This window comes from Amblyomma maculatum, chromosome 8 (assembly GCF_055883805.1).
Source record: "Amblyomma maculatum isolate TAMU_Amacu chromosome 8, ASM5588380v1, whole genome shotgun sequence".
NCBI lineage: Eukaryota > Metazoa > Arthropoda > Arachnida > Ixodida > Ixodidae > Amblyomma > Amblyomma maculatum.
Genome location: NC_139351.1, coordinates 29,769,904 through 29,782,934, shown reverse-complemented (window position 1 = coordinate 29,782,934; position 13,031 = coordinate 29,769,904). Strand labels below are relative to the sequence as shown.

General features: G+C 46.8%; 1 protein-coding gene across 1 annotated transcript in view; it reads left to right on the top strand.

The window, feature by feature from the left end:
- Atg10 (Autophagy-related 10) overlaps positions 1-13,031 on the top strand; it is a 133,386-nt gene that overhangs the window by 106,980 nt on the left and 13,375 nt on the right. Inside the window, exons 5-6 of the mRNA XM_084576159.1 lie at positions 12,052-12,149; positions 12,208-12,293. Of these exons, the coding sequence (XP_084432285.1) occupies positions 12,052-12,149; positions 12,208-12,293 (184 nt within the window). The remainder of the gene's footprint in view (positions 1-12,051; positions 12,150-12,207; positions 12,294-13,031) is intronic.

Sequence of the window (13,031 nt, the reverse complement as noted above, 5' to 3'; positions counted from 1 at the left end):
GCGGGAAGGAAAAGGGGATAGGGAGAGGATAGCGAGGGGAAGTAGAGAGGGGAGCGATAGGAAGAAAGGACAGGGGGAGCTTTGCACATTATTTACAAAGTACAGACGGTCAACGAGTCCGCATCGCTCGCGCGCAAGTGTCCGAGCACTGTCCACAAATGCCTGCGCGCGAGCGGCCACTGCAGTTGTTTACTATATATATATATATATATATATATATATATATATATATATATATATATATATATATATATATATATATATATATATATATATTGTTACGAACGACAAGGAAGAAGAAGCAGGCAGTGGCGCGGGCAGGAGCGCTCGCGCTAGGCCCGCGAACATTCATAAAACGTCATCTACCATCGTCATCGGTCATGTTCTGTCTCCTGTCTTCATCGGCTTGCCGCTTCGTAACATTTGGTTGGAGGTGCGGCGTACGGCATCCCCATCCTCGCCTTGGAGCATCGAAGCCATCTTCAAGCCGGGACCATCACCGAGGGCCCAGGGACATCGCCGAGCAGCTTCGCCCCAGCCCTTCAAGCCCAGTCCTGAACAACTACCACCGCCCAGCCCCCAGCCCGGACCTGAAGACAAGGAGAACAGACATACCGATCAGAACCGAGATGAAGGACCCGAAAGACCCAAATGGCCCGAAGGAACCGATGGACACGAAGACGCAACCCCCGCCCAAGCTGCCCGACGTGACCTCGAGCCATCGGTCCCATGGACTCTGGTGACGGATGGTTGACAGCTCCAAGGGAGGCGGATCACCCACGCATCAGACATCGTACCGGCAAGCTGTTCTATTCTTCCTTCTTCCTCTTCTTCAAGCATCCAGACACGCCCATCATCATGCCATCAAATCATTAACATCGCTAAACTTCCTCGTCCACGATCGGAACGATCGCTCGGTGGCCCCGGGTCATGTTACGGACGGCAAGGAAGAAGAAGCAGACAGTGGCGCGGGCAGGAGCGCTCGCGCTAGGCCCGCGAACATTCATTAAACGTCATCTACCATCGTCACCTGTCATGTTCTGTCTCCTGTCTTCATCGGCTTGCCGCTTCGTAACAATATAATACCATTGATGTATATACATAGTAGCGCGCACGTAGCGTCCTGTCGCAGACAGAGCGCGCGCAACACAATGCACCAGCTGCCAGGGTGGGGCGCCCGGCAGCATACGTCCAAGGTAGCACACACGGAGCGTTCAGCTCACGCACGCACTACCTGGCGAAGAGCAAGCAAGGCTTCAAGCCCGCCCGCTCGATGAACGCACAGAGGCTCACCATTGCCCTGTCACGGGTGCGCGCACTGCCTCGCGGCCACAGGAGCGTCTCGATGCTGTCCGGGGTGATTCCGAGCGCCCTATAAGCCGCGAGCATCTCGCGACGTGGCTCTGCGGATGCGGTACAGCGAAGCAGCATGTGCTCCAATGTCACCACTGCACCGCAATCACCACACACGTCGCTCGACGAAAGTCCGTGGCGCACCCGTCTTACCCCGGGCCACACGCAGCCGACACGCACTCGGATGAGCATTGCACGCTGTAGGCGCGACAATGAGCGCGCGCCGACAGCAGGGATGCGCTCTCCTCGCGCGATGCGTGGGTCCGGGTGTTGCTGACGGAGGTGGTCATAGACTACCGCGCGCACGTCCTCCAAAGCGAGAAGTTCCTCGCTGGGAGGGAGTTGATGTGCGGCGGTGGCGAGTTCATCGGCTTGCTCATTGCCGTGTATGCCGCATTGGCCGGGCACCCACTGCGCGCGAATGCTGCACTTTCGCTCTGCGAGGTGCTCGAGGCGCTCGCGTATCGCACACAGCAGCGGTGTGCCACGGCCGGGAGTCTGCAGGCGGCTGAGGGCGGCGCGGGAGTCACACAGCAGTGCACACCTGATAAGAAGTTTTCCAAAATTTGCAATGCTGTCTTTGAGTCCGTGAATATATACCATTTTTGAGGTGGTTTCCCACATATGTAGCGAATAGATTCCCCAATGGCTACAAGTTCAGCAGCGGTTGATGTAGAAGTATGTCCCAAAAGGAAATGTAGAGTCGTTTTCTGAGTTGGTATGACCACAGCTGCAGCGGATGTCCGTGCTGACACAGATCCATCGGTGTATACGTGGATATAATTAGGATATGCTGACCAGATGTGCGCCAGAGTGAGTTGTTTGAGTCCACTAATTGGCACCATTGATTTCTTTAGTATTCTTGGAACACGAAGGTGCACCAAAGGTTTATCCATCGTCCATGGTAGTTGGGCGGGACGATATGGGAGGGCATATCCTGTCGGTACTTGCGACTGATGGCAGCGGAGTGCCCTTGTAAAACTGCAGTCCGGCCGCTCATTCAGAATTTTGCTCAGTGGGTGAAAACGGTGTCTTGTAAGTGCTCGCAAATATACACGAAGTGGTTCGTGCGACAAGTATATGAATATTGGGCGAGAATGTGCCTCTTCAATTGTGCCTTTGTTAGAGGTGCATCTGGGCAGTCCATGGCATATTTTCAGTGCCTGCGCTTGCACGCTCTCTAAAGTCTGCAAGGAGGAAATGCTCATACTAGAGAGTACTGGGAGACTGTATCGGATGTAGCCAACAAACAGAGTCTCGTAAAGTCGTATTAAGGAGCGCTCACTTGGACCCCATTTTATGCCAGCTATGAAACGAAGTACATGGCTAAAATTAATTAGCTTTTTCCTCGCCATAGTAATATGTTTCGACCAAGATAGTCGGTGGTCAATAACTACTCCCAAGAATCTGTGCCTGGAGACGTATGGTATTGCGACTCCATGAACAGTAATCGGGTAGCGACTGACACATTTTCCCGTAAATGCGATCACTGCACACCGTTCTGCCGCTAAAAATAAACCTTGATGCCGTAAGTACATCGATGTCGATGACACAGCTCGTTGTAATCTCGCACGTAGTTGTGGGCGCGTCGAACCAGAGGCCCAGATGCAGATGTCGTCAGCATATGCACTTATGTGGATGTTAGTTGGCAGTTCACTCACCATGCCAATTAGCGTAACGTTAAATGAAGTTGGGCTGAGGACTCCTCCCTGTGGAACTCCACGACCGACCTGAAAGCGGGTAGTATCTCCTTCAGGCGTAGTCATGTAAAGAGAGCGGCCATTGAGATAGCTTACAATCCACAAGTACAGCCGGCCACCAACTCCCACATCGTCAAGTCCATCAAGAATAGCATCATGGAGGACGTTGTAGTAAACTCCCTTTATATCTAAAAAGACAGCAGCTACTAGTCGACGGTGACGCTTTTCGTGTTCTACTGTCGCCACAAGGTCGATGACGCTGTCAATGGAAGAGCGTCCCCGGCGAAATCCAGTCAACATATTCGGATAAAGATCATTACTCTCTAGAAACCACTCAAGTCTTGCCAGCACCATTCGTTCCATAACTTTTCCAACACAGCTTGCTAGGGCAACTGGCCGGTATGAGGTAAGTTCGAGAGGGGGCTTTCCAGGCTTCAAAAGAGCAACCAGGCGGCTAATCTTCCAGTGTTCAGGAACAGTACTAGAAGCCCATATATTATTGAAATAATTCAGCAGTGCAGTTCTTCCATCCTTGCCAAGGTTTGATAAGGTTGAATAAGTAATCCCGTCAACTAGGCCTCGAAGTTCTGCGGCAAATTTCGCAATTAACTCGATGACCACTTCGCTGTGACCACTTGTAAAACCTCACACGCTCTGCGATGACGGACGGCTGCGGTGATAGTTTATTGCGGTGACGGTGCAACTGGGGCCGTCAGCGACTTGAGCAGCGCGCAGGTTATTGCGCCTGTGAGACTTAAAAATGCAGGAACCTTCTTTTCTGTGGGAACATCATTGACAAAACGGTAAGACTTCAGCCTTTCCTCATACGAGTGCCACTCGCTGCTCTCGTCGAAAGCTTCGATGTGACCGATGTGGCTCATCACTCACTTGAAATTTCAGTCACCGTTGTGCCAAATTTAGGAATTCCACGAGTGGGCAATCTTAGAAGCAGGAAGTTGTTCATGCTTAAGACAGCTTCCGTAATTACGCTGCCAATTCTGTACGGCAGTGACCCCATCCTCGTCGCCAATATGTCATGTTCGGCATCCAAAAATTAGGCGGCGTAGACGGAGCATCGAAGTAACATTTATTCCTGCTATTTGACAGGCTAAAAGCAGGTTACATTATGAGCGCGGTGGGACCGTGCAAGCGGTCTTTCAAAACCAGCACGGGCCATAAGCGATAGCCAGACAGTGCGCACGGGCACGCTGTGCAATAACAGCGCTTGCAAGGTTTCACGCGCACACGACATTAATGACTCCCATTTGCCGGATCTTCTTGCATACTGCAGTCCGCGTACAAAGACTGTCCTGCTCGCTTGATCTAATTTTATTGCGATAGCAATACTGCGCCAGGTTTTGGCCTGTCGCGTCGTCCCGGGAAGGGCCACGTTTGACCTTGCACAGCCGCAATGAAGACGAAGAAGAAGAACAAGAAGCAGCAGCAGCATTGAACCCTTCTCATTTATATGTCGGCTGGTGGCTTACGCTCTGGCGTCATACTCTTAAAGGATCTTCAACAATGTAGCACCTTACATGATAGGGCGTGATAGGGGAATAATATAGCAGGCAAAAGAAGCTTCCGCCGTTGCTATCGCAATTCATCTAGGGTTAACCAGAGTTAAACAAACCACAACTAATTTTTTTATTTAGTTTTAATTTAGTTTTAATTTTTAATTTAATCGAATATAATCGAATAAGGTAATCAAGGAGTAATTACTCATTGACGTCCACCCAAGCGCAGCCATATGGCTACAAAGGAGAGTCATGCAGCTTTCTCAGAAACTTCGTAGTTAAAGAAAAATTGTTCCTGGTCCTGGAATTCCGATCTCATCTTCCCGTCTCAAAGGCGGAACTTCACGTGGTCTTGTGACGTCAAGCAACCAGATGACCATAGTCGTCAGTACACGGCCATGTCACCTGTTAGCCACTATGCCTACGGAAGCCACGCCAGTGATATTACGCTGACAGCGCCGGCACCGGATATTCTGGAGAACGTGGCCTTAAACGCTATCGCCTTCAAAAGCACGCTTTCTGTAAAAACTGCTTCTGCAACAGAGGCGCGTGTGGCTGTTTTCCTGGAACCAGCGTATATTTTTTATCGAATGGGAAGGAACTGCGGCAGATGCAACAAAGCTGCAAGGGACGACGTAGAACGAGGCATAAGTTTTCAAGGGCTTTTTTTTTTTTTTCTAGGAAAGCTTGTGTTATGCCGGTATCTGGAATGCGGCACGTGCGATTACCGCTGTGCGATGAAGCATCACTATTGTTTCTGCGCATGCGCCAGTGTAGCTGGTTGTGTGTATATATGCCTGTTCGTGTGGTGTAAGTGGGGGAAGTTTGTAAGCCGTTTCTTGAAGTCATACGCCTGCTTACTGTGGAGGCAGCAATTTGCAATATAGCGATCACCTAGCGAGATATATGTACGACTGTTGTTTTCACAGCACAGCCGACCTATATGGACAACGGAGGTGTCTGTTATTCGCTTTCGCACTTCCAGCTAAATATCTGATCCCCATTCTCCACAGACCTTTAGGGAGCCAATCGATATCGACGCGGTCCCTTCGATCAGGCTTCATTCATAACATCCGGTAGCCAACAAACGCAAGTGTGCGTTACGCAACGCTTTCCGCTCTATCAAGTGGCTAGAATTGTCAAATAAAGTTCCTGTTAAAATATTACACCTGCATGTCTGCGCAATCGCAAGCGCTACGGTTTATGTTTAAAACCAGCAAACTTAGCAAACTGAGAACGCAGTGATGTGTAGATTTTTCCGCATGACAATGAAAGTGAATAAATCACAAATCACGCCCGCTGTGCATGTAGCGAACATAGTATGGTGTTCTGTTTTACAAACACCAGTTTTTCGTTGGTCTTCGTAGTTTGGGCGCACAAACCTGACAGTTTGCTGGGGGCAGAAAATACCAGGGTGACACCGAACTTCTGAGCCAGTTTTTTCAGCCCATGCGACATCTTGTGGACGTAAGGGACCTCAATCTTTCTTTCGACTTCTACTAGACTTGCAGCCTTTGAAGATAACTTCAGTTTTTTCCCCTAAGGATTCCCCCGCCGCCAGCAAAATCGAGGGAGGAAACCCATACCATGTTAGCCGTTCAACCTGTTCTGCCAGACCTTGCTGCATCACATGAGGGCGACTGTTCTTTAAGGCATTCAAGAAACTCAAGTTTGCAATGCTGCGCTTCACTTAGGATGTGCCGATTTATACGGCAAAAGCGCCTTTTCAGCTCCGGGCGCATATTTCAAGCATACGTGTCAGTTGGGTAAAAAAGTCAATTCTAAATAAAGGACCTAATGGTCTTGTCAAAGGAATCTCATTTGTAAAATCCAAGTTCTTAGAACAGGTGCTAGAACATTGAATCTCTGGCCTGCCACAAAGGTAAGCTGGTCAGTTTCGGATAAGCTCAACATTACTAAAAAATCGTCAACATATCTAAAAACTCTTACAACACGTGTGTCTTGAAGAGAGCCTTGTACCATCGAGACAAATTTTGCTAAAAAGGTTTTGTACACCACTGGCGCGATACAGGAACCAATACAAATTCCTCGTTTTGCATAACATAGTTATCTTCATGCCGTGCAATCGTAGAATTCAAGTGCACTTTTAAAATTGAAGTTTGTTTTTCTAGTTCAGATTCAGCAAAAAACCTGCACACGCTCACTTCGTCTGATCTGTGCATATATGAACGCATCGAGTCAATTCGGTAAAAGCTGGGCAAGGTAATAAAGGAAAAGGGGGGCTAGTATGACTAGATGTTAATTTTCGAAAGGAGCGGGAGAAAGTCGCTGCTTGCCAGGTAAGTCTACATCCCAGTGTAGTAGCGCACCACTGCGCTGTGAGGAACGTGCAGTTACGAAAATTTTCATCAGTGTTTTTTTCGTGCTTCATGACCAGGTACAGCGGTAACAGAGCAAAGTTAAAACAGGCCGCTCTGTCGCCGAGTCCCATCGCTTCGTGCGGTGTGCACCAGCGGCAACAACATGCGCTAGCGTCGTCATCGCGCGATGCATTGCTTAGGAATAATGCCTCATGCTGTTACTGCTTAAGTGACCCCTCCCCCATCCCCACCATAAAATTTTTTATGCCTTATCTTTTTGCGACGTTAACGTAATTCGATGAGAAGTTGCATATTCTCCACGCCTGCGGCGAGGGGAAACGGAACAAGCCACTGTTGAATGTGCCAGCAGTGACACAGTGGCGCCATCTAGTTTGTTTGTAGCAACTCCGCTAGAGAGGTTCGGGGAAGGGTGGAAAGCGGGCGGAATTGTTTTGCGGATGACTTCAGGACACTCAACTGATCGCTGTAACCATATGGCCAAAACTGCTTATGCTTCGCGATAAATGTTTGTGGCTTGTTAGTGCATCAAACGACGTCACCGTTCGAGTTCCTCGCTGAATCAGGCAAGTGCTCCGAACGGATGCGGTATAAAACAAAGCAGATCAAATTTTAACTAATTTTCGGGTTAGCTGAGCGAATCATTTTACGGGGTGCGTGTAATTGTGGAACAGGCTGTATTTCCTTAAGAAGAAAGAAACAGCACACACCTTCTACACCCTTGTAGCACCGAATACTACAGTAATGATAAATTTTTGTTTCAATCGAACGTTAATTTGATGTTTTAGCGTCCTTTTTGGAAGCGTTAAAGGGCCCATAAAAAGCTGCTTACTAACATTATAAAACGCGCACTAACACTAAGTACCCCATCAATCCTCTCTGCAGTGCAAAATTCTTTCATCATCCTCAGCCTGACTATACCCACTGCAGGGCGAAGGCCTCTCCCATATTCCTCCAATTTTAACCCAGTCCTGTGCTAGCTGCATCCACTTGACCCCTGCGAACTTCTTAACCTCATCCGCCCACCTAACTCGGTGCCACCCCCTGCTACGTTTTCCTTCCCTTGGAATCCAGTTTGCTACCCTAAGCGACCATCGGTTATCCTCTCTTCGCACGACATGTCCTGCCCATGTTTCATTTCATTTCATCTCATTTATTGAAGCCTTAAAGGCCCGAAGGCATTACATAAGGCGGGGGCAATAACATTGTACAACAGCATACCAACACCAGTTCAAGAAACAAAACAAAGAAAGAAAACGGAATAAACAGACAGTAACAAAATATACAAGAGCAGACTATAGTGTGCATTGTCAAATAGAACACTGAAAGTGACTCGTTAGTTTTGCTCGGAAAATTTCACCATCTTTGCATGAAGCAATAACGTCCGGTAGAGCATTCCATTGGGCTATTGCATCTGTAAAAAAAAAGAGTTATTCATTGCTGCAGTGCGGCCAAAAATCAGATTTATCGGGTGACTGTGATTAAGTCGACGGTACATTCTTGAGGGAGGTTGCAGGAGAGGGTGCCGGTTGTGAGGATAGTAAAAAAAAAAAAAAAAAAAAAAAGAATGAAGGAGGCAGAGACGTGATATAATACGGCGTGATTGAAGGTTTGGGAGGGAAAGAGTCCGTTTTAGTGCTGTGGGGCTGGTTTCACGTGAGTACTGTGACACGATAATTCGCGCGGCACGGTTTTGGATGGCCTCTAGATTATTAGCGAGGTATGCTTGTGAAGGGTGCCAGATGGATGAAGCGTATTCTAGTTTAGGACGTACATAGGTCTGGAATTCGAGCTGTCTGATTTGGGATGGTGCTGATTGTAAATTTCTCCGTAAATAACCAAGAGTGCGTGAAGCCTGCGAGCATATTGTTTCAGTGTGAGTAACCCATGATAAAGTTGATGTCAGGTGGACGCCAAGGTATTTATAATATGACGTTCTTGATTTCCACTTGAATGTCAGTAACGAGTAATTTCTCTGACCCACTCTGCGCGCTTCCTATCTCTTAATGTTACCCCTACCATTTTGTGTTCCATAACCCTCTGGGTTGTCCTCAACATAAGTAGAACCCTCTTCGTTAGCGTCTCGTTAGCTTAAAATTCTTTAAGCTATATTTAACAGTACCGAACATATTAGTGATCGAAAATGATGCGCCTTCTCTCTCCCCTCAGCTTAGTTTAAGCCAGTGCGCAAGAAAAAATAAAGAAAAGAAATCGCGACGGCTACCCACCACGACCCGTGCCACCCGCGTAGCTTGGAAGCATCCAATGAGCGGGCGCGCCCAAGAGCCCCACTGAAGTCAGTGAGGAGGTTTGCGCGTGGAGATTTTTCGGCCCTATCGGTTGCGAACGGTCAGCGTAATTAAAATAAAATATATAATTGAAATTATCGGCTGCACGCAAAGATTAAAATGTACTCACACAGACCACCTTTATGAATTTCTTGCATTAGAATTTTACCAGCAAGTAGCTGGCGTTTCTCGGACCCTTTAATAAAATAAAGCTATCCAACTTTCTTCCAACTTTAGAAATAAAGTTGGAAGAATGTTGATTTAACCATTTAATTAACGTAATCAACATGTATGCAGCATTAATGTAAAATTCTTGAAAATGATAAAGCAACTCTGCCTGAGCATGCAGGTCCACCGATGGTGACGTACACAAATTGAACGCTTTGCAAACACCAGCAATACAGAAAACACTAGAGCTCCGCAATATAGCACAACATGCAACTATCTGAATAAATGCATATAATTTATATCCATCCTTGAAGGGTGACCAAATGAGTGATAGCGGCGAATGAATCATAAACAAAGGGCAGGCATTGTCTAATATGTTTAGTTTCAAATAACTTTTAGTATTAAAGAGCATATTTACTAGACAAAACAGTGATGAGAAGGGCTGGGACTGAAGGTTTGAAATATATTTCCGTTGTTTATTTTCAGGTTCTGACTCGAACGCTGCAGTAACATGCAAAGATTATATATAATCTTCATTTGGCGAAATGTCCCTCCCAGACTTCAAAAGCGATTACCGCCAATTCTTCTAAAAATGTGCGTGTTGGCAATTGGGAAAAGGTCTTTCGTCAAAACATTTCTTATTGAAAAAGAATTCTTGCTGACGTAAGCGCTGTTTAAATTTTCTGCGACGAAGCAAAGCTGGTCAAAAACAGGTGTGCCATGCGTGAAACAAGATGCAGATACATATATACAATGAAACATACGTGTTTTGCCTTAAATTCACAGTTCGCCAATTCCTGCCGCTGTGGGTGGTTATGGACTTCAAACAGTAACTTCTTCGATCGAACAAATTTCACTCGCGTAAATCTTCTAAATTAAAAACTAAGGTGTTGATGAGCATATTGAGCCATTCCAACTGTTTTTTTTTTTTTTTTTTTTTTTTTTCTGTAGGGCCTTGATTCCAAATACAGGCTTCAACAAAGTGGGTGGATGGCAATGAGTCTTTACTCTCTTATTACAAATCTACTCCATCTTGGGGGATTCCTCTAAATATTCGACTAACACCACTCCCATTTCGGCCCCGCCGGGGTGGCGCAGTGGTTACGGCGCTCGACTACTGTTCCCAAGGGTGCGGGACCGAATCCCGACCTCGGGCCGCTTTTCGATGGAGGCGAAAAGCAATGCGCCCGTGTGCTGATGTCAGTGCACGTTAAAGAACCCCAGGTGGTCGAAATTTCTGTTTTCCTCCACTACGGTGTCCCTCATAGCCCGAGTCGCTTTGGGACGTTAAACCCCACAAACCAAGCCAAACCATTCCCACTTCGAGTTATTGATAAATTCGCTCTGCTGACCGTCTGCATGGTTAGCTCAGTTGGTAGAGCGACTGTCCCGGAAAGGTGGTGGTTTCGGGTTCGATCCCTGGGCCAGGACTAAAGGTTCTTTAACTACGAAGCGTCTGAGAAATCTGTACAACTTTACTCTGTAGCCGTATGGCTGCGCTTGAGTGGATATCAGTGACTAATTACTCTCTTATTACAGGCCTCAACATAAAGACAAAGTCAATTTTGGCGAAGCTTGGTGCATATCTTTTTTTTTAGATTCGCTTCGTTCAACAAGTTTAAATTACATTTAACATTAGGTATATAGCAAGCTGAGAAAACCCAAAAACGTTTCGTCTGAAACATTACCGAGTTTACTGTAAGAACTTACTAAAACGCCACACTTTTGCATTCTTAAGGACCTATGAAAATTCGAAAATTCTTATATCGTTTTATTCATAAGGTCACATGAAAGAACAAGGCAAGTTAAAAGTTCTAAAATAATATTTGTCATTGCATCTTGTTTCAAACATGATTCCTGGAAAAAAAAAAACTTCGACAAAAGACACTAAGAATTTCCAACACGCCAACGTTTTTTTTTTTTTTTTCATATACTTTTTTGTGGTCTGGGACATGTTGCTTTAATAACCGTGTATGAAAACAACGTGTATTTGTGAACTGGAATAGTGGTTAAATACAACATAGGAATTACTTGTTCATTTATAAATTATAATAGCATTTAAAAGTCATCATTAGTATTATTTTTTTTAAATTTTGTACTAATACTTTTATATGTCATACAAATGTTTGGCTATATGCACGTAGCTTACTAAACACTTTTCTAATACTATCTTAAGTTGTGGTACTGCCTGGAAACGGCCGCACGACAAGCTTGCCTAAACAAGTGGCCTTCGTCATTTTTTTATAGCCGTGCAGCGCTTTAAAGCTATCACTGCGGAGCCGTTGCCTTGAGTGACGGCGTATCCAGGACGGCACCCTCTGGTCATCGGATGATTCAGCGTTTCACCACGCATTGGCATCTCGCTGCATATTCATGGCGACCTCATTCATCTTGACGACACGCTTATGGCTTTAGAGTGAGGGTGAAATTCTGTAAGTGTTAGAGGCATGCCTCCTTCCGCAAATATTAGCGTGGCTGTTTACGGCAGGGATCAAGCTTCGTTGTTATTTCATTTATTGTGCCCTCAGCGCTTTTGAATTACATTCTCGAAAGTATGGCGCGGTAAGGCTTAAAGTGTGCTTGCTCTGCCAAAGAAAGCCACACAGAGTTTGCCTCTCCGCAGTAGCCACAAGCAGTAAGGAAAAGAATGACGTAGTAAAGGTCTCGTGAATCCTCACCGCTCTCGCAGACGGCAGCCTGCTTCCGTTGCGCGAGGTATGGTCCCTGATGCCCGACTGTCTGCAGGAACAGCTGAGAGAGCTTCGCTGGACCACCGTCACGCAGCAGGTAGGAGAAGCCGCCGCTCATGAGGCGTTTCAGTCGCTAATGACGGCTCTCGACGCAGGAACACCCCATCCACGGCGTGCCCTACTTCCAGCTGCACCCTTGCAAGACATCCGAGCTCATGGAGCAGACGCGCTGCCGACGCACGTAAGCGCTGTTCTTGTCCTTGAGTCTATAAATACTCCATTTATAAGCTCAAAAAGTGAGCGAGTGATATAATGCACTCTGCTACCGAAAGGGTAATTTTATGGGCTGCGCACAGAAACAGCCAGGATGACGTTTCCACACGTTCGTCAGCTAAAGTTGCAGGAACTTAGGCACGCAGTAAAACTGCAATTAAAACCTCGCTCCGGCTATTGGTCAACGTATTACACCATAACGCAACGCAATGTTAAACATGCAGTCGTATCCATCAAAGCCACTCGAGTGACACGAGCACAAGATAAATCCAGTGACTGCTGTCTGCTAACTCGGCCTTTGCCTTATCACCCGCTGCAATGTGGTCGCGTTTATATTGTAGTTTAATGACCACGGCTAGCGTTTGAGCACTGTTTTAATTACACAGTTAGGCCTGAGAAGTCTAAACGCAGCAGCCAGACGATCACTGGTATAAAGAGCCAACCGAGGCATTGCCGGCACTGCTTTCTCCACATAAGTGTCAAGCAGAATGTGATTACCGAGCTATGGCCTATACAGGACCTCCGCCTCAATTCGCTTGATATTAAAAAAATACTAAATAATGGCTGGGCTCCATGAGCAAGTTCTTCTGCCGCAGCCACTCTACACGCGATGAGCGCAGTCCACCGCCCGCGCCTCCCTAATCGATAGTGACGCTCTTAGGGACCGCCTTTGTCGCAAAGCCACCTTCTGTTGGAATACCATGAC